The following is a 23,201-nucleotide window of genomic DNA, read 5'->3' on the forward strand; positions in this document are numbered from 1 at the left end:
GTTGTAATCCGTCACTCCCTCCCCCTTCTTGGACCCCCTCTTACCTGAAAGGGGTTTGCTCAAATTACCACTAGATGGCAGTCTTGCGTTTTAGTAACTTAGAGCTTTAGTCACAAGCTCCCTCTTTCTCCCCCTGCCCTTCCTCCCCCATATCTTCCAGATATATGAAGATTTTTAACCACTCTCTTATATAAATTGAACATATGTGGAACCAGGCAACAAAATAGCATTTTGGAGTCAATTCTGTAGCATTCCCACCTTGCTCACATTAGTTAATTCTATACTTGGAAGTTGAGCTATTTCTTGACTAAAGAAATCTTCCCTGACTCCCCAGACTGGCTTAGTCCCCTTGATAAATGTTGCTTGTAATTTTTTCCTTTTAGGGTGCTCTTCACAGTTTTATGTTGTTTTTGTATGGGGCTGATTAATACCTTTCCTCTCTATGTGCCCCTCCCCGCAAATTGTTTGTATATTCCACAAGATCAGGGACAGTATCTGTTGCTGACCACTGTTATTTATAGTAAGGCATTTAGTAGATGTTCAGTAAATAGTTATTAAGTAAATGAGGCAATGGATGAATGAACTATGAAGATCCTATTAGGAACATAAAATGCCACGCACAAAATATATGTCAAGAAGACGGTAGTTCAGTTTATGATCATCGTTTTCTAAATATGTTTTTGAAATAATTTCAGACTTACAGAAAAGTTATACCCTTTATCTACATGTTGGGCTTCGAAAGTGATGCCCCATCACCCTAGAACACTATCAGTGTATTTTGTGCAAACATGGCATTTTTCTATGTAACTATGGGATAGCTATCAACATCAGGAAATTATCATTGATATATGAATCCCATCTAATCCTTAGAGCACCCCCCCCATTTAAGTTTCACCTATTTTCTCATTAATGACCTTAATAGCACAAGGATTCAGCTGAAACCACATGTTGTAAATTAGTTGTCAAGTCTCTTTAGACTATTTTAGTCAGGAACAGTTTTGCAGTCTTTAATGTTCATGACCTTGACACTTCTGAAAATTATAGCACTTATTTTGTAGAATGGTTCTCAGTTTGGAGTTGTCTCATGTTCCTCATGATTTGATTTAGGTTAGGCATCTTCGGGAGGAACATCACAGAAGTGCCACTGTGTTTTGGTGACCCAAGATTTTGTTTTATTACTGATAGTAATAATTTATTCACTTGATTAAGTTGGTGTCTGCCAGACTTTTCCATTGTAGAGTTACCTTTTTTCTCTTTGTAGTTAGTAAGTATTTTGCATGTTAATATCAGTGTAGAATTGGTTACTGTTTTACTCAGTGGGTTGTAATTTGTTGCTATCATTATTTGATGTTTAAATTGCCCAGGATTTGGCCATTGGGATCTCTTCATGCTGCATTGTGTGTTCTTTTGACGTGTCCCTGTCATTCTTTATAGGTGTCCTTGCTTTTTGGCACAGGATGCTCAGGGCTCATCTTGCCTTTCAACAGTCATTTCTTCAAAGAGCCCTGGTTTGGAGAATGGTATTTTAAAAATAAGATCTGTATGCATAGTGTGTACATTGTTATTGGACCTGTCCATGGACAGAGCTAGGGAATATGTATTTGTATATACAAGCGTTTATATAGAAATTTTCAGTGGTAGTAAGTTATACGTATGTGTATGTTTATTTTTGTGTGTGCATGTTATACACAAACACACACATAAGCACGCACACAGTATCTCCATGAAGTTACACTGATACCTTCACTTGCACAGGATTTATTCTAGTTTTCTTTCCATATTTACAACTTCCTTCTCCAACATGGAGAATTTTGGCTTCTACTATTCTTAATGTATTTATTTATTTGATCAGTTCCAGTGTACATAACAGTCTGTCCTTTGCACTTTCGGGCAGATGCCCTCCTCACCCCTTTCAAGATCTGACACCCAAGTCAACCTGTCTCCCTTGCCTCTGCATGGGTATCCTCCCTTTTTGTTTTGTTTTTCATTTTGATTTTAATTTTTAGTTTTATTACATGGTGATCAGAGAGTTTTGTTTGTAATATTTCTCTTTTATGGAACTGACATTTCCTTTTGACCTAATATATAGTCAATTTTTGTGAATATTCCACATGCTCTTAGAAGAAGGTATATTCTCTACTATCAGGATACAGTGTTCAACATATCTATATAAGATTTGCCTTATTATGTTATTTAGATCTATATAAATATTCTTAATTTTTGTTTAATCAGTCTGACTTGTACTGAGAGTGGAGTGTTAGCATCTGCTATCAGTAGTATGTTTCTAATACTTCTCCTGTATTTCCTCTAGTTTTTGCCTTATATAAGAGGTTGTGGTCTTATCTGGTGCATAGATATTACATCTTGCTATATTTTCACTGTGAATTGTGACTTCATAAAATCCCTTCTTCGTGTCACTTAGTATTTTTTAGCCTGCAATCTACTTTGAGCTCATGATTTCAATCCCTCCTTTATTGTTTCCACTTCTGTGGTATATTTTTGCCCATTTATCTACATAAAGGCAACTTGAAGTCTGTTATATTCTGTCTTCCAGTAATGCTGAAGGCCTGGGCGTGTGTAGTTTTTATTTGTGCTACTTGTTGAATTTATTTATTTGTTCTTGGTGAGGATGTGTGGAGTGATTCTGATTAAAGTGGCTACCATTACCCTCCAGGCCAAGAATCTCATCTTCCTGTTTTTAGTATGGCTCTGCTATGATACCAGCCATATTAGAAGCATGTGTTTTTTTCTCTGTACAGTTACTGATAACATATATGCAGCTTGTGATAGGTACCTTCAGGTTATTCAAGCTCCCCCTCATCTTTTAAAACGATGGTGTTAGTTTCAACTTGAAAATTTTGAGTCTGTGATTCACAATACATTTGATGATTAGGGCCTAAAACACCTTGTCTTTCATTGTATCTGCGCTTGTTACTGAGCATGTACTCAGCACAACTTAAGCCTTTACAGAGATATTATTAGAGGCTATTGCCATTGGATGTTGGTTTCACTCCGGCAGTTTAATATTTTGATTGTCTGTATTCAAGTGACAAGCTTGACCGTTCTTCATGTATTTATTTTATACACGTAAAAGTTTATCCTTTGGCTAATGATTAAATCAGTTACTCAAATATGGCCTTTCTGTATCAGGTTGAGTAGACTGTGATGTATTCAATCTGAGTTACCTCATTTGATTTATTCTTACTGGGGCAACCTATTTTGTTAAGATGGTTTTCATTATAGTCAGAATTTCCAAATATAGCTCCCTTCACTGTGACCAGAATTAACCATCATTTTAAAAGTAATAAGAGAATACATTGTCTTTTATAAAATTAGAACACTTCAGATAAATCTTTTATGCCCTTTGACTTCAGCCTGAACCTTGTTCCACCTCACTATAATTAACCATTATTATGAGTTTTGTGTGCCTGGTAGAGGTTGAAGTTTCGGATTGAAATGCCTCACTGACTCCTAGGAAGAAATAAGGAAGACAGGAATCTTTTATATGTACCAGTGAAATGCCTGAGTTTCAGATATAAAGAGAAAATCTTAACATACTTCCACTTTAAAAGAACTGGTTACAGTACTTAAATAATATTGATAATAACAGCAGCTAATGTTTATTGAAAATTTATCATGTTCCAGGCCTTCTTTAAGTGCTAACACATGTGATACTCTTAATCCACACAACAAACCAACCTAGCATGGTTGTTATCCACAGAAGAGAAAAAGGGGGCATGAGTGGTTTAGTAATCTGACCAGGATCATGCATGTGGCATGTGGTAAAGTGGGAATTCAAACCCAGGTAGTCTGGTTACAGACTGCATGCTCTTGATCACTATGTTGTTCTGCGTGTGAAAAAATTAGGTTAGTATTGGACTCTCATCTGTGGTGCTAGAAGCTAGAGGAGCGCCAAATGTCTTTTGCAAAATTTGTCATTTGTTTGTCACGGCCAACAAACTGCATGTTTTTGTATATGTAGAATTCAGAAAACCTGCTACCCTGAACCCTCTCTGAGAAAAATAGATGAGGAAAAAGATCTCAAGATGGAAGACTTGAAATTTATAAAATGTGTTAAGTGAAAATGTTCTAAAAGGGGTGATATGGGAGAAGTGAAAGCTAATGTGTCTTGATGGGATTGCTTAGTTATTTAATATGATAATAGTATACTAGAGAAATATCAGTTAATCATAACTATTAGGATGGGAAATAGAATTGAGAAACACAAAAGAAAGCTTTCAAATGATAGAAGAAGAAAAGGAAATGTGGAAAAATGTAACCAAGCAAGTGAAATAAGTTGTAAAGAAGGAAAAAAAAATTAATGAATAGTAGAAAGAAAGTAAGATGGAAGGAATGAAATGAAATGTTTGTCTGTCATTACTGACTATGAATGAGCCAAAATGTCCTCAAAAATCAGGTATCAAAAATTATACAATTTGTAGAGTCAGAGAATATGTGTATGTGTGTTTATTAATTAAATGATAAAGTTGAAAGAAACGATTGGGCAGAGATAAACTAGGTAAATGCAAATAAAGGAAAAGTGGTAATATTAATGTCAGACAAAGAATAATTCAGGGTTAAAAGCGCTGACTGGATATTGTGTATTTACAAGTTGCAGTCCTTGAAGATGCTATAATAATTGCAAATCTCCCCCCCATTGAGATATAATTGACATATAGCATTGTATTAGTTTCAGGTGTGCAACATAATGATTCAATGTTTGTATATATTGTGAAGTGATCACTACAGTAAGTCTAGTTAACATCCATCACTACACTTTATTTTCCTTGTGATGAGAATTCTTAAGATCTATTCTCTGAGCCACTTACAAATACACACTGTAGTATTATGAACTATAGTTACCATGCTGTACATTATATCACCATGACTTAGTTGTTTTATAACCTTTTGACCACTTTACCAACCCCTTTTGAAGTTCATACCTTTTGACCACTTTACCAACCCCTCCAGCCCCTGCCTCTGGCAGCCACCATTCTGTTCTCTGTATCTATGAGTTTGGGTTTTTGTTTTTTTTAGGATTCCACACATATGCAAGATCATACAGTATTTGTCTTTCTCTGTCCTACTTATTAGCATAATGCCCTCAAGGTCTGTCCATGTTGTTGCAAATAGCAAGGATTCCTTTTTTATGGCTAAATAATATTCCACTATGTACACACACATATACACACACACTCATACATACATTATATACATACCACATCTTCTTTATCCATTCACTTATCAGTGGATATTTAAGTTGCTTCCATGTGTTGGCTATTGTAAATAATGGTGCAATGAGCATGTGGGGAGCGGTGCATATCTTTTTGAATTAGTTTTTTAGGATAAATACCCAGGAGTAGAACTGCTGGATCAAACAGTAGTTCTATTTTTAATTTTTTGAGGAACCTTCATACTGTTTTCCATAGTGACTCCACCAATTTACATTCCCAGCAACGGTGCACAAGGGTTCTCTTTTCTCTACAGTCTCACCAATGCTTATTATTTTCTGTCTTTTTGATAATAGCCATTCTAGCAGGTATGAGGTGATATCTCATGGTGGTTTTGATTTGCATTTTCCTGATGATTAGTGATGTTGAGTACCTTTTCATGTACATGTTGTCCATCTGTATATCTTCTTTGGAAAATGTCTGTTCAGATCCTCTGTCCACTTTTCAATTAGATTGTGTGTTTTTTTGCTATTGAGTTGTATGAGTTTTTCATATACTTTGGATATTAACCCTTTATCAGATATATGATTTGCAAATATTTTCTCCCATTTGTTAGGTTGCTGTTTCATTTTGTTGATGGTTTCATTTGCTATACAGAACACTAACCTCTTATACAATACAACAGCCATAACCACATGGCACCCACATAGGTAGACCAAAAGCTCCGAGAATTACAACCTGATTAGAAGACAGTTACTGTGAGAATTTAAAATTCATTTCTTTAGTGGCACTAGGCTTATTTCCTGTGCTTAATAGCCACGCATGCCTAGTGGCTGCCACATTGGACAGTGCAGGTATTGAACATTTCCATTCTGGCAGAAAGTTTAGTTGGATGGCTCTGATCTAGAAAGTATAGCAAAGGAGAACACTTTATAGACTTATGGGACATAGCTAAACTGGTATTTGGAGGAAAATTGAATGCCTTTAATAACTGCATTATTTAAAATAAAAAAAGACTGAAAATAAGTTATTGCTCAAGTACTCAGTTTTTAAGTACTCAAAAAATAAGTACTCCAGATATTAGAAAAACAAAAAAATAAAACCAAAAGGATAGAGAAGAGAATTTTTTAAAATGCCGAAAATAATGAGATAGAGATAGACAAAACATAGAAGTACTGGAGTTGATTGAAAAAAGTAAAGATTCTGACCAGACTATAACTGTTGAAAAGGAAATAAAAAATGTATCTATTAGTCACCACATCAGGATGATATTCCAGCTAAATTATATTTACTTCTAAAAAAATAGATTTTACTTTTATTCTAATAAGTGATGGGCAGCGTTTTGATATGTTTTTCTGAAGCTAGTATAATATTATACCAATGCTTGGTAAAGGTAATTTTTTTTTAAAGACCAATTTTTAAATACAGAAATTCTAAATGAGTTTTAGCTAATTTAATCATACAGCAGTAAAAGAATAGCATTTTCTTGGAATGCAAGGATAGTTCACAATAGGAAATCTATCTATTTATTGCATCAAGAGGCCAAAGGAGAAAAGCCATGTGATTCTGTTACTGGATGCTGAAAAGGCATTTAACGAAATGATTAAAAACACTTAAATGTAATAAGAATTATGGGAGAAACTGCTCCAGTTATAGGAATAATCATAGCACCTACCACAGAGGGTTGTTCTGAGGATTTAATGACTTAACGTATGTAAAAATGCTTAGAGCAGTCTTTGGCACATAGAAATTATTCAGTGTTAGCTCTTTCTATTATTTAAATAAGATAAAGTTGATTTGTTAAAAAACAATAGGCAAATAATTGCATTGAATGGCAAAGTATTTTGATTGAAATTATCAAGACAGAGTTTTGTTCTTACCACTATATTCAGAATCATTTTTGAGGTGGTTTCATTTCTCTAAATATAATAAAAGTAGAAAATAAAGTAACTGTTATAAATACTAAAAGAGGAGATAAAATATTTTAAGTTACAAATGATATGATTTGTATGCCTAGAAAACCCAAGAGACTATTAAGGACTAATAAAAATACTCAGAGATAAGTTTAACATAATGGTTCTGTAGCAAGAAAATGAAGAAATGAAAGTTGAACGAGATCTCAATAAAAATTGTCAACCTTTCCAAAATTAACATATGAATTTCATTAATTCCGGTTAGAAACCTAGAAACCTTTAAAATGACTTTAAAGTGCATGTGGAAAGTATATTTCTAAAACTACCTAAGAAAATATACTATATATTTAATTCTGTTTTTGTTAACAGTCCCTCTTCCTCCTCATCCCTTCTCTCCTTCTCCATGCTATAAACACCCATTTGTATGGAGAAGGCTGAGGAAGAAAACAGTCATACCATTTTAGTGGCATTGTTTTCCTTACCTTGGTATAGGTGGGAATCTATGGAGAGTTAGAGGGGTGATCATACTTAATTTAATATATATTTTTGTCTCTTTCACTTGTTATAAGGAATATATGTATAATTTTTAGTGTAATATGTATTACATATATATAATTTTAATATATTATATATATACATTATAATTATAATGTATATAATTGATCTAATATAGAAAAGATAATAGAAAAATGTTTAATGACTTTTCACTCATTGAAGTTGTAACTCCATTTTAGTTAAAACTAGAAATAAAACATATCATTGATTGATTTAGGAGATTTTAAAGAAAGATCTCAGATTTTTTAAGTGCATACTGAAAAACCAAAATGTATTTTCTTTTAGCTTTCCTGAATGTTTGGTGCTTTCTACAATGGCAAGATTAATTTTTAACTCAAAAATTCTGAAAAGAATTTTCTTTTTTTTTTCTCTCTGTCAAAGGTATGCAACCACTCATGTATTCGGTTCAGGAAGCATTAAATGCTAGACCATGGTGGATTCGTGTGGGGACTGACATTTGTTACTATAAGTAAGTATTCTGACAGTAATAGGACATCAGTTAACAGAAGGAAATATTAATTCATCTTATTTCAGTTCAAAGATAAAAAGTTATTGTGTTCTTTGAATTTGGTGATATGGTTTAGTATTACTTCCAACAGAGTTTTAAAAAATTTGAGATCCATTATGGGGGTATATTTAGTGGAAATAAAACGTGTTTTGTAGACAGACGACAGACTTAGGTCCAAATCTTGCCTCCCCCACTTAGATGTGTTCTCAACTTTTTTAGCTTTAAAACTCTGGAAACTTCATTGAGTAAGACTGAAATTAGAAACTCTAGGAAATAATTTACAGTGTTTTTTTTTTTATTATTCTGGTGATATTAAGTGTAATTCTTTTCTCTTCTGCACACAAATGTTTACCTCATTTTAACTTCCAAAATATTTTACTTGGAGATGTATTCCACAATTACATTACTTCTGCTTTCACAGTTCAACTTTGACTTCAAATAGGTGATCTATTTATCAAGTTAAAATAAGTGCTAGAAATCATTTATTGCTTCAGTGGAATAATTGGGTTATTCTTCAATTCATGACTAAGTGATCTAGGATTATCATATGCCTTGCTTCCCATTTTTACTGTTTCTGCATGCAATACATTCTTCTATCCACTATTGAATGCACTTGACATCCCTGTTTTTCTCTGTTATTAATCTTAATCCTGGCATTTCTGTTTAGTGGATTTTGACTTTTTGTATTTTATATTGTGCTTAACTAGCACTAATGTTCCTTCTCTTTTAGTTTTATCCGTTAGAAGAAGAAGAATTCTAAAATTAAACTGTTTTTAATGGTTTAGATAGGGTTTTGGAAAAACCTAGATCTTAAGTGCTATTGCTTTCTAAGAAAGAAATCGTTCCTTGGAATTAATCTCAGTAGGGTTTTCCCCATTTTATTAGCAAAATAAATAGTAAATAAATGTGAGAAAGAAGCATAAGGTTATATGTAATTCTTCTTCACCTGAATGAATTTCATATTTCTTTTAATGGTAGGCTAATATAAATATACTTTATCATTTATCTCTTTCTCATAAGTTGGAGTGGAGCAGTGATTATCTGGGAAGTGCTTGGTTAGATTTTGGCAGAATGATTTAAATTGTTAAAGGGTGAAACAATGTTTTTCAAAAGGTATTTCTTTCATGCTTTTTCTTTTGCACAATAGAAATCATCAATCAATGAATGCTTTTCTTTTTCACACTGTAAAGTGAATCGTCATAGCATCTCAGGTGGTTTTTCTTTTTTTATGTAAGGGGTGATGGCAAGGATTTTTGTTTGTTTAGTTTTTATTTTTTCTTTTGGCTACTTCCAGATCTGGAATTGGAATTCAGGCCAATTCAACAGATATTTATTAACCACTTTCTATGTACTGTTTCTATGTACAACAGATATTTATTAACCACTTTCAAGCACTGTTCTAGTTGCTTTCCTCAAGCTTGAAATCCAGATAGTGGGGATTAAAAACTACTATTTTTGCACTGTCCTTTGATACTTGTTTGTCTCATCTGTAAAATGAGAATAAAACTACTTTCCACGAGTGTGTGAGTGAATATAACCTATAAAATGCCATGTAGCTGTAATGTGGTGACATAATACCTCCACAATTAGATGTTAATAAGCTTTTGGAGTGAAAGAGTTGGCGGGATCTACTTCCGGACCTTATTTTGCATTTTCCTCAACTCTTAGCACCTTGTCATTGAGTATCTATTCAAGATGTAGTGGCTAAGTTAATGAAGACTCTACCATTCTTTTACATCAGGGTTCTTTTATTTTCATTAATAGCGAGCTTGATTTTTGTAAGATTATATTAGAAGGTCTGATCCCAGGGTAGTTCTAAGGTTGTGATCTACCTTGAATGTCTGTGTGCATGAATAAGTAACCTGTAGGCCATGGTTTTTCTTCAGTTCATGGCTTAAATAATACAAGGTGATTTGGAATTTTAGAAATGAAGTTGATAGACCAAAGCATCTTTAGGTCATCATATCTCAATGATATTTAAAGTCTGGAAAGTAATATGTAGTTTTAAAAACTTTTTATTATTATAGAAATCTCCAAACATTTACAAAAGCGGATAATAGAATAATGAGGCCCCATGTATTCATCACTGAGTTTCAACAATTATCAACACATGGTTTCATTTTAGCTATACATTCACCCCTACCTCCACACTGAATTTTTTAAGACATATTTTATCCTTATTTTTTTCCAGATATATTTTATCCATAAATACTTCAAAGGTCTTTGTCTTTTTGAGATACATATTTAAGACAATCTAACCACAAGGCCGTTGTCACACCTAAGAAAATTCCTTAATACGATAAAATATCCAGTCAATGTTCGGACTTACTTGTCTCATAAATGTTACTTTATAGTTGGTTTGTTTAAATCAGACCAACCAAGGGATCACACGTATGTCCTTTAAGTCTCTTAATTTATAGGCTTCCTTCTTCTCTATTTTTAAATTTCTCCTTTATTTATTGAAGAAATTAGATCATTTGTCATGCAGGATTTTCCGCATTTTGGATTTTGCTGATTGCATCCCTGTGGTGTTAATGAATTCTTCTATCTCACCAATCTCCTATCAACTCATAGTTAGATGTAGAAGCTTTATCAGTTTCAGGTTTCATTTTTGACAAGAGTACTTCATAGATGGTGCAGGGAATTCCTGTTGCATCATATTAGGAAATATATCATCTCTGGTTATTTCTTCTTTTGTAATTTTAAAATTGATCAGTGAATTCAGGTATTGTCGTCTGATCCGTCAGCCTTTCATCCAGTGGTTGTAGCAGCCATTGGTGATCACTGCCTGGATCCAGTAATGTGTATGGCTATCAAAGAATGGGGGTCTAAAACTTCTGTTGATGTATAGAGTAGTAGCTCTATTTAATTAGTAAATCCAGAAGTGGAAAGTCATGATGTTGGCTGATAGCAATTAACTGCTTTTTTAGTACCAAGTCTAATTTTTGTTTTAAACAACATACTGATTTTTTTTAGAGATTTATTTATTATTTATTTAATTTATTTTTGGCTGCATCAGGTCTTAGTTGCAGCACGCGGGATCTTTCACTGTGGCACTCAGGCTTCTTTCTTGTTGTGGTAAGCGGGCTCCAGAGCGCGTGGGCTCTGTAGTTTGCGGTACTCAGGCTCTCTAGTTGAGGCACGCGAGATCAGTAGTTATGACACGTGGGCTTAGTTGCCCCACGGCATGTGGGATCTTAGTTCCGTGACCAGGGATCAAACCTGCGTCCCCTGCATTGTAAGGCAGATTCTGTACCACTAGCCCACCAGGGAAGTCCCCCAAGTCTAATTTTTAAGAGTATTTAAGCTAAACTTTTTTACAAACCATGGGTTTTCTTTTTCTTTTCTGAAGTTCTGTTTATTAAAATAGCAAGAAAAATCAGAATTTTGGTGTGGATGAAATAAACATGCATTTCTGTTGCAGAAATCACTTCTCAAGAAGTTCAATTGCTGCAGGTGGGCAAAAGGGAAAATCCTACTATACAATTACATTCACTGTCATTTTTCCACATAAAGATGATGTGTGCTATTTTGCTTATCACTATCCATATACGTATTCAACTTTACAGGTGAGAACTCATTAAGTTGTACTGTGACCATTATTGTGTTGTATGTGTATGTGTCAGATAATTGAAGAAAAATTGCTTTAATTAAATATCTAAATAAGATAAGAAAAAGATTCAGGGTTGATGACTTCAGAAAATAATACAACATTTGTTGAAATCATTAAAGTAAAATGGGAATGTAGTCTTCATTTTTATTTAATAGAAATACTATGGAAATATGACATGGTTTTTACTTTCCACTTTGGGTAGAAATCTACAAATCACAATTTATAAATTTTAACTAGGTGAGATTTCTACTTGTTTAATGAAAAGCATTGACTCTCACAGAAAATGTAACAGTAGAAAATGTATATGCAATTTAAGTTTTTCTGTTGTGAATTCCTTTCTTCTAATGGTTTCATATGGAGTCCTAGATCCAGATTGCTTAGAATATGGGGTATAAGAGTTGTTTTGTGGGTTCTTTTGAGATTTTTTGATTATTTGCGTTGTAAAACAAAAAATTCAGGTAATTAGCATGGCAGATTTATACTCAGAACAGAATGTCTGTCCTAATGATCAAGGATCATGAAGCTTCATATGATCAATTTACCCAGAAAGGAGCTGGAACACTATGATTAGAAACAAGCTTCCAAATTATGAGAGAGGAGAAAATGAGAGAAAAACATAGTCCATAGAGCAGAAGAAATGTCAAGGCCGAGAACATTAAATGAGGCTCACTTTATTTTAGTAAGGTTCCAACCTACAGTAAAGGTATAAACCCATATGTTTCCGTGCTGAATAACATAGCATCGGAAATATAGTGTTGTTATTTACATGGTATTTGTTACTGTCCTTTACTGATGTTACCTTTTTAGTATATTTTAAATGCCCCTACTTTCTTCCAGTCCCACTACCACGACCTTTTCCACGCATTACCATTGTTTCTCACCTGGACTTATGCCAACCTCTTTCTAACTGGTGTCCCAAAATTCACTTGTATCCCCTTTCCTCTTCATCACTGTTTTATCACACTGTAGCAAGAGGGCTCTTTGATGGCAAATCTAATCATATAAATCTGCTCCTTAAAGTTCCTTAGTGATTTCTCTTGCCATTTGTATGAAGTCTAAAATTCTTACCGTAGCTCATTCAGTCATTTCTCCACTATTTTGCACAGTTTGGGCCATTTCTTCATACTGTTTGAACTGTTATTTACTTAATATTTATTTTTAAATAGACTTTAAAGTAATTCACTGTTTAAAGATTATCCTCATCCTAAGTTAATATCTGTGGAATTACAGGTTTAATGTGCTAAACTTTTTTCAAATTCACAGTAAAATACATATCTATCAAAATTTTTTTCAAGGTTATCCACATACCACTTCGTTATCTTAATTACCAAATACTACGCTTTGGGAAGGACTGGTCTACCAGGCCTTTCCTTCTGTGTTAAATTCTCGATTTCTTACCCTTTCTGGTCTAGCTATAATGAATCTTCTTCAGTTCTTTGAAATGTCCTTCTTTTTTCTTATTTCATGGTCTTCCTGTATGCTTTCCTTCTGCCTACAGTGCACTTTATATCCATTTCACTCATCCTTTGGATCTCACTTTAAATGTAATTTTTTTCTAGAAGACCTTTCCTCCCTGCCCAGACTCTGCGAGGCTCCCTTCCCTTTATTTCAAGCTCTCATAACACTGTATATTTTCTCTGGGGTAGGGACCATTTATTCATTGTTATATCCCCAATGCCTGGCACAGTTTCTAGCCCAGAAATAGGGACCACATGGTAAATCATGATTATGTGAATGAACATAGGCAAAAGTTTAGAAAGCAACTAAGTATCTTTAAAATAAGGGATTGAACAATTTATTTTTGGTGTGACCATACACTAAAACCATTAAAACTTGTGTTTTCAAAAGACATATATTCAACACGTTTAATGATATGGCATAATATTTATAATTTTGAATATCAATGTGAATGTATAAATTATTAAATGATAAAATCAGATTATAAAAAGTCTTACGTGTAATTACAGTTTTGTTTATATATATTGGCATTTGTTAGTAGTAATCTAGGTGATTCAATTATGGGTGTTTAAAATTTTTTCTTGTACTTTCTGTGTCTTCCAGACATTTTACAATGAGCCTTTCTTAATCTTGAGATCAGGAAAGATTGTTAAAAAATTTGTGCTGCATAATATTCATTCTCCATATTTTAGGTTGCCGTTAACAGATCTATAGTCACAAAATTTCAGCATTCAGAAGCCTTTGAAAACCAAAAGCATTTTCATAACCCATTTGGCAGGCAAAGCCTGGCCTGAATTGATGTGAGCTTATTTAGAATATTGATTCTACTTAGCGTGACTCTTCATATGCTTTGCTACAGAAATACTAACGTGCTTATTTACAGGCTGCTGCCGCTGACCCCACTGGTTATATCGCACTATTAAGGGTATCCAAACTGTATCTATCCCCTTTCTCAAGTTCCCAAATACTGATATTTAACTGCGTCTGGACCCTAATCCCCGGAGAACGGATTAGGAATCTGATTCACTTTTAGTTATGTTCAAGATCTGGATGCATTTATTTCTGTTTATCATAGGGAGTTTTTAAATGATTATATACTTTGCTTTTAAATTTTTATTAAGATGCATCTTCAAAAATTGGAATCAGCACACAATCCTCAGCAAATCTATTTTCGAAAAGATGTGTTATGTGAAACCCTGTCTGGAAACAGCTGTCCCTTGGTGACTATAACAGCAATGCCAGAGTCTAATTATTATGAACATATCTGTCAATTCAGTAAGTTTGTCTTCTTCACTCACAATACCAATCATTCTTACTTATTTTTCTTTGCTTCATGACTATTTTGTAAGGGCATTAGTACTAGGAATAGGCATCAGAAGTCTTGGGTTCTAGTCTGGGTCCTGTTACTGCCTAGCTCGGGCCCACTTCTGGGCCTCAGTTTCCTCATCTGAGGGAGCTGCCTGAGATGACCTCTGAGGTGTCTTGATACTAATATTCTGTAGTTCTTATTCTTAGAAGTCATACCCAAAGTATAGTATAACAAATTATACCATCAGTTTAAGACTTTACAATTAATTTTATTTATAGATAAAACTACCATAAACCTATCAAGTATTTTGATGCTAGTACTGAATAGCTACTTGTTTTTCCCTGCCATTTATGTTTTTAAAGTTGCCTCAAATGTACATCTATGGTAAAAAAATATATATATACATATAAGAAAATTGTTCTAATTTTGTTAAGAAGGTAAAATATTTTCAGGAAAGAGAAAGAGCTTGCTATTTATGAAAATATGAGCAGATGAACTGAATGGTTATTTTGTAGCCCTGTATATCTAAATGTATAGTGAAAAATATTTTTCTTTGTAAATCTCTGAGCAGATATACCTATTGTTCTGTGCTTATCATAGCGACTATAAAACAGGAATAAGATTATATTTTCCTTCTTTTTTCCATGACTTTATGAAAAATAAATTTATATTTCATCTATTTTCCCCAGATGCTTGTTCTTTATGAAACCAAGATAATATTAAAAAATTAATTTTATATGTTAGATTAATCATTGTGAAATAAATGACTCAAATACTATTTAATGTGTTATGTTCATGTAAGACATGACTTATATGGGTTTTATATCTGTTTTCTCTAGCGGGCCTAGTATAGTGCTTGTATATAGTAGGTGCACAGTGAGTTCTACTTTGACTTTATATCAGTATTCACAATTTTTAAAGCCCCAAAGTCAAACATCATACAGACTTTTAGTAGATGTTCATTTTAATTTGAGGTTTTATGTCTACTTTAGGAAATCGCCCTTACGTTTTCTTATCTGCTCGGGTGCATCCTGGAGAGACTAATGCAAGTTGGGTAATGAAAGGAACATTGGAGTATCTCATGAGTAATAACCCTACTGCTCAGAGCTTACGAGAATCCTATATTTTTAAAATTGTCCCTATGCTAAATCCAGATGGTGTCATCAATGGAAAGTAAGTTAAGCAATAGTTATAGAAATATTATAGATTGTTGTGGCTGTCCTGTATAAACTTGTTGAAATAATAGCATCCACGTTAATTTCAAAAACAAATCTAGTGATTTTTCTAGAACAAAACAAATTTAGTGAAGAATTAATCTGATAAATTTTTAAATGAAAGTGTAATTTGTATATTATTAGTACTATGATATTTTGAGAAATTCTGTATCTATTCATGAGAATATGATTTTATAAAATGTATGTCTGCTTGAATTGTTTTAGAAAAATTACAGTATTGGGATATGAAAAAGATTTTTAGCACATTGTCTTATAGTCCTTTTTATTTGACATGGCATGATCTTAGGTTGTTTTGAGATTTAGAATCTTCTGGGATCTCTTTCCACTAATATGGAATATTGGCTCCATCTGCTAACCTCTTCTTGATATGAGTAGGAATTCTTTCGAGTGGAAATACTGGAATGTTACTTTTTAAGTGGAGGTGGCTTATAGTTGGTACAGTTCATTTATTGTGTCAATTAGACCAAGGTCTCTTTAATGCTTCTGAAAGGGGGGTGTTAGTCTAACTGTCATGAGCATCTCCAAAGTCGAGGACACCATATTTATTTATTCAATAAAAGAACCATGAATATTTCTCATATTTAGGAAATTTTTGAATTAAAAAAATAGAATAATTTCTGTTTAGGTAGTATGATTATGGAACTAAAATGAGATTTTATGTCTAGTTTTAATTCAGAAACATATTGACTAGTTAGAATTCTGTTTATATTTCTGTTATCACCTTATGACCATTTGCTTAAATTTTTGCTCAGTGGCTTTAATGCTTAATACCTATGATTAATGAAAATGTATTTGAATTTTTGTAAGAATGTGTGCTTTTCATACACAATACTTATCTTTCTTAGAAGGAGGGCCAGATAGCACTTTTAATAATAACTGATACAATCAAAATACCGAATGTTAGCATAAGAAATGATTATTATGTAGTCAGGATGGAAAATATGACCATGAATAAATTTTATGGTGTATGGAACAAAACCCCAGAATGGAGAATTTTTCCTATAGCTTGAAAATTTTGACATAAAACTGCAAGCTTACCACAGTTAAATGCATGTAACACAAGATCTTGCACATAGCAAATGCTAAATAAATGTTTACTTACTGACTATAATATGCATTCTGGTGAGCACACCATTTATACCTGTTTGAAATATTTAGTGGAATAGAATCGTAAAATTAAATCAAGAGTATGTAAGAGTTTATTGGTACCAGTGTTTGTCATTGTGTTTACATATGTGTAGTCACCGCTGTTCTTTAAGTGGAGAGGATTTGAATAGACAGTGGCAAAGTCCAAATCCAGATTTACATCCTACAATTTATCATGCCAAGGGTCTGCTGCAATATCTGGCTGCAGTGAAGCATTTACCACTGGTAAGTGCAATATTTGTTTGTATAGTCAAAGAGGTGATTTTGTTGTAAGTTAGTATTTTGTAGATTATTTTCTGATTATAAAAGCTGGGTGTTAATTTCAAAAGCAGTTTCATTAAAACATCTTTGTTATCTATCACTTGTGTATTAATTATGTTGTCAAATTAATATAATGTATCCATATTCTTATTTCATTAGATTTAATTTTTATAATTCTCATGAGCCCTTTACTTTTCTGTTTTGTTTATGAATAGTGGTAACTCCTGGCTGTAAGTTTTAGCTATTTAACTTCACTGTTTGAACAATATCAAGGTAAAAAAAGTACAGTAGGTATCTTTCAAATTCTCAAACTAGTAGAAACTTATTTCTGAGCTTGTTAGCTAATTCTAAAGCAGGTAAGTCTCGACTATACACATAGGAAAGGTAATATAGGCATGGTGGGAGGCTCTCCTGAACTGTGTATGTGTGTTTCTTCTGTTTTCAGCAACTTTTGTTTAGAATGTTTCCATTATTTTAATCTTTAAATGAGTTAATCTTCCTTTGGGAAAGATAGAACACTTTGCAGAGGGGCAAAATTGGCATGCAAATCTGTCCATTTTCTATTTTTAAAATGATGCTCTTAAAAATTAAAGGGAAACCATACCCCTTTTAAAATGTTTTTCATGAAAGCATTTTTTATGTTCTCTTAAATTAGGTAAATATTTTAACAACCCTTGGGGCAGTGATGAGTGCAGCTGTAGATTTGACCTATAATTGAATTTATTATTTTTTAAGTGATGAATAGTAGATACAAAAGAAAGAGTGGAACTCGTGGCTTGATGCAGGACCTACCTGCAAAGAATTTAGCCATTCTAGGATTAATCATAGATCCTTTCCAGAAGTAGATATGTATTATTACTTTTATTGATTCTACTTGTTAAATGGTGGCTCAGTTACAATAAAAGGACAAAGGAACACAGAACTGTTTATTGGCTTCATATTAGCTAGCTTTACTTGGCAATATATGAATTTGAAGGATTTTATTTTTAAAATATATTATCTTTTCAAGGTTTATTGTGATTATCATGGCCACTCCCGAAAGAAGAATGTATTTATGTATGGCTGCAGCATCAAAGAAACAGTGTGGCACACGAATGACAATGCAGCTTCATGTGATGTTGTGGAAGATGTGGGATACAGGGTAATTATTACAGATAAGGCAGGAATTTTTGAATTTCAAACACGCATAAAACTGCAGAAAATAATTTAACATATAGGAACTACTCAGATTCAGTAAATGGTACCATTTTGCCATTTTGTTTCAGATTTTTCGTTTTAAATGTTTCTTCTAATTTTTTTTTGCTTTTCACATTTTTTAAATTAAAGTAGACTTGATTTACAATATTGTGTTAGTTACAGGTGTACAGTGTAGTTATTCACTATTTTTATAGATTATACTCCATTTAAAGTTATCATAGAATGTTGGCTGTATTTTCTGTGCTGTACAGTATATCCTTGTATTGTTCATGCATTGTTTATTTTATACATAGTATGTATCTCTTAATCGCCTCCTGTTATCTTGCCACTACCCCATCCCTCTCCCTACTGGTAATGGCTAGTTTGTTCCTTATACCTGTGAGTCTGTTTCTCTTTTGTTATATACATTTGTTTTATTTTTTAGGTTCCACATATAAATGATAATATACAGTATTTGTCTTTCTCTGTCTGACTTATTTCACTAAGCATAATACCCTCCAGGTCTATTCATGATGTTTCAAATGGCAGAATTTCATTCTTTTTTATGGCTGAGAGTATTCCATTGTATAATATACATCACATCTTCTTTATCCATTCATCTGTTGGTGGATACTTAGGTTGCTTCCATGTCTTGGCTATTGTAAATAGTGCTGCTGTGGACATTGAGGTGCATGTATCATCTTGAATTAGAGTTTTTTGTCTTTTCTGGATATGTGCCCAGGAGTGGGATTGCTGGATCATATGATAGCTTTATTTTTAGTTTTGTAAGGAACCTCTGTACTGTTCTCCATAATGGTTGTACCAATTTACATTCCCACCAACAGTGTAGGAGGGTTCCCTTTTCTCCACATCCTCTCCGGCATTTATTATTTGTAGACTTTTTGATGATGGCCATTATGACCAATGTGAAATGATACCTCATTGTGGTTTTGATTTGCATTTCTCTAATAATTAGAGATGTTGAGCATCTTTTCATGTGCCTGTTGGCCATCTGTATGTCTCATTTGGAAAAATATCTATTCAGTTCTTCTGCCCATTTTTTAATTGGGTTGTTTGGGGTTTTTTTTGATGCTGAGTTGTATGAGCTGTTTATATATTTTGGATATTAACCTCTTTCAGTCATATCATTTGCAGATAGTTTCTCCCTTTACGTAGGCTGTCTTTTCATTTTGTCAGTTGTTTCCTTTGCTGTGCAAAAGCTTTTAAATTTAATTAGGTCCTAGCTATCTATTTTTGTTTTTGTTTCCTTTACCTGAGGAGACAGATCAAAAAAATATTGCTGTGACTTACATGAAAGAGTGTTCTGCCTATATTTTCTTCTGTGAGTTTTATGGTTTCCAGCCTTACATTTAGGTCTTTAATTCATTTTGAGTTTACTTTTGCATATGGTATGGAAAATGTTTCTAATTTCACTCTCTTACATGTAGCTGTCCAGTTTTCCCACCACCACTTATTGAAGAGACTGTCTTTTCCCTATTGTATATTTTTGCCTCCTTTGTCATAGATTAATTGACCATATGTTAGTGCATTTATTTCTGGGCTCTCTATTCCACTGCTTGATATGTCAGGGTTTTTTTGTATGTGTGCCAGTACATTCCTGTTTTGATTACTGTAGCTTTGTAGTGTAGTCTGAAGTCAGGAAGTCAGTGATACCTCCAGCTTTGTTTTTCTTTTTTTTCCTCCAGATTGCTTTATAGTCTTTTGTGGTTCCATATAAATTTTAGGATTATTTGTTGTACTTCCCTGAGAAATGTCCTGGGTATTCTAGATATTTTGATAGCGATTGCATTAAATCTGTAGATTGCTTTGAGTAGTATGGACATTTCAACAATATTAATTCTTCCAGTTCATGAACAGGGATATCTTTCCACTTCTTTGTATCATCTTCAGTTTCCTTCATCAATGTTATATAATTGTCAGAGTATAGGTCTTTCAGTTTATTCCTATGTATTTTATTCTTTTTGATGCAGTTTTAAATGGAATTAGTTTTGGATTCCTGAACTAATGATAGTTCATTATCAGTGTATAAAAAAGCAACAGATTTCTGTATTTTAATCTTGTATCCTGTACAAGAAAAATCCCAAGTAAACAACCTAACCTATCATCCAAAATAGTTAGAAAAGGAAGAACAAACAAAGCTCAAAGTCAGCAAAAGGAAGGAAATAATAAAGATCAGAGTGGAAATAAAATTGAGACAGCGCCCCCCCCAAAAATAGAAAAAATCAATGAAACCAAGAGCTGTTTTTTTTGAAAAGATAAACAAAATTGATAAGCCTTTAGCCAGGCTCAATAAGAAAAGGAGAGAGGTCCCAAATAAACAAAATAAATGAAAAAGGAGCAATTACAACCAATATCACAGAGATACAAAAAACGTAAGAGAATACTATGAACAGTTTTACACCAACAAATTGGATGACGTGGAAGGAATGGATAAATTCCTAGAAATATACAGTCTTCCAAAACTGAATCAGAAAGATATATTGGGTAGGCCAAAAAGTTTGTTTTTTTCCATAAGATGGCTCTAGTAGTATTTAGTTGTCTTTAACTTCATTCAGAATAATTTTGTTAGATTGTATTGTGACAGCTGTCATGTCAGCATGCATTTAAAAAACGTATCAAAATGGGTGAATTGTGTAGCCATTTTAATATTGAAAATGGAAGAAAAAAAGCAACATTTTTGTCATATTAGTTTTTATTATTTCAAGAAAGGTAAAAACGCAACTGAAATGCAAAAAAAAGATTTGTGCAGTGTATGGAGAAGGTGTGTGATTGATCGAACGTGTCAAAAGTGGTTTGTGAAGTTTTGTGCTGGAGAGATCTTGCTGGGTGATGCTCCACGGTCAGGTAGACCAGTTGAAGATGATAGCGATCAAATTGAGAAAAATCAACGTTATACCACATGGGAGATAGCCAACATACTCAAAATATCCCAATCGAGCGTTGAAAATCATTTGCACCAGCTTGGTTACGTGTATTGCTTTGATGTTTGGGTTCCACATAAGTTAAGCGAAAAAAACCTTTTTGACCTTATTTCCGTGTGAGATTCTCTACTGAAACATAATGAAAACATTCCATTTTTAAAACAAATTGTGATGGGCGATGAAAAGTGGATACTGTACAACAATGTGGAATGGAAGAGATTGTGGGGCAAGCGAAATGAACCACCACCAACCACACTAAAGGCCGGTCTTCATCCAAAGAAGGTGATGTTGTATATATGGTGGGATTGGAAGGGAGATCTCTATTATGAGCTCCTTCTGGAAAACCAAACAATTGATTCCAACAAGTACTGTGCCCAGTTAGACCAACTGAAAGCAGCACTCAATGAAAAGTGTCCGGAATTAGTCAACAGAAAACACATAATCTTCCATCAGGATAATGCAAGACTGCATGTTTCTTTGATGACGAGGCAAAAACTGTTTCAGCTTGGCTGGGAAGTTCTGATTCATCCGCCATATTCACCAGACATTGCACCTTCGGATTTCCATTTATTTCAGTCTTTACAAAATTCTCTTAATGGAAAAAATTTCAATTCCCTGGAAGACTGTAAAAGGCACCTGGAACAGTTCTTTGCTCAAAAAGATAAAAAGCTTTGGGAAGATGGAATTATGAAGTTGCCTGAAAAATGGCAGAAGGTAGTGGAACAAAAGGGTGAATACGTTGTTCAATAAAGTTCTTGGTGAAATGTGTCTTTTATTTTTACTTAAAAACCAAGGGAACTTTTTAGCCAAAGCAATAGATAACCTGAACAGACTGATGACTAGTAGTGAAATTGAATCAGTAATAAAATAACTCCTAGCAAACAAAAGTCCAGGATCCAACAGCTTCAAAGGGAAATTCTACCAAACATGTAAAGAAGAGCTAATACCTATCCTTCTCAAACTACTCCAAAAAATTGAAAATGAGGGAACACTCCCAAATTCATTCTACAAGGCCAACATTACCCTGATAACCAAAACCAAAGACACTACAAAAAAGATTACAGGCCAGTATCTATGATGAATATAGATGCAAAAATCCTCAACAAAATATTAGCAAACCGAATCCAACAATATATAAAAAGGATCATGCACCATGATCAAGTTGGATTTATTCTAAGGATGCAAGAATGGTTCATATTCACAAATCAGTCATTGTAATATGCCGCATTAACAAAAGGAAGGATAAAAATCACATGATCATCTCAATAGATGCAGAAAAAGCATTTGACAGAATTCATCCATTCATATTAAAAGCTCTCATCAAAGTTGGTATAGAGGGAACATATCTCAACATAATAAAGGCCGTTTATGACAAACCCACAGTTAATATCATACTCAAGTTTGAAAAACTGAAAGCTTTTCCTCTAAAAACGCTTCTCACATTTAGATTTTTCATCGATTTGGAATTTATTTTTGTATGAAGTGTGGGGGTCTAATTTTAGTTTCCCCATGTATAACCAGTTGTCTCAGCACCATTTATTAAACAGCACCTCCTTCCTCTGCCGATTTTATAAAGCCATCTGTTACAGACCTTGTTTCCACATGTATGGGTGTGTTTTGAGGTCTGCCTAGGACTGAAGGGAGATCTATTGTTTTACGTACTGTGTGCTTTTCATTTTGTCACAGTGTCTCTCTTACTATATTTACACCTAAACAAGCACCCCAGGTTATTTTCCAAAAAAAAGTTTCAGTAACATACCACTCCCCTTAGCAAAACTTCAAAGCACACTTTCTTCTTGGTGTCCTCTCTCTTCTTCCCCTTTCCCAAATAAATAAAATGATTAGAGTTATGTTAAAAAATGGAAACACTCCAGAAATGTAGTGAGTGAAAGTCATCTTCTCTCAATTAATCAC

At 33.5% G+C, this 23,201-nt stretch overlaps 1 protein-coding gene across 3 annotated transcripts in view; it reads left to right on the forward strand.

Annotated features, from left to right (window-relative positions):
- Positions 1-23,201, forward strand: part of AGTPBP1 (ATP/GTP binding carboxypeptidase 1) — a 175,169-nt gene that overhangs the window by 124,035 nt on the left and 27,933 nt on the right. For all 3 annotated transcript variants that reach the window (XM_065879503.1, XM_065879501.1, XM_065879502.1), the window contains 6 exons: positions 8,021-8,108; positions 11,572-11,716; positions 14,340-14,493; positions 15,520-15,700; positions 17,004-17,133; positions 18,179-18,310. In XM_065879503.1, the coding sequence (XP_065735575.1) occupies positions 8,021-8,108; positions 11,572-11,716; positions 14,340-14,493; positions 15,520-15,700; positions 17,004-17,133; positions 18,179-18,310 (830 nt within the window). The remainder of the gene's footprint in view (positions 1-8,020; positions 8,109-11,571; positions 11,717-14,339; positions 14,494-15,519; positions 15,701-17,003; positions 17,134-18,178; positions 18,311-23,201) is intronic.

The sequence above is a fragment of the Phocoena phocoena genome, chromosome 6, assembly GCF_963924675.1.
Source record: "Phocoena phocoena chromosome 6, mPhoPho1.1, whole genome shotgun sequence".
Classification (NCBI taxonomy): Eukaryota; Metazoa; Chordata; class Mammalia; order Artiodactyla; family Phocoenidae; genus Phocoena; species Phocoena phocoena.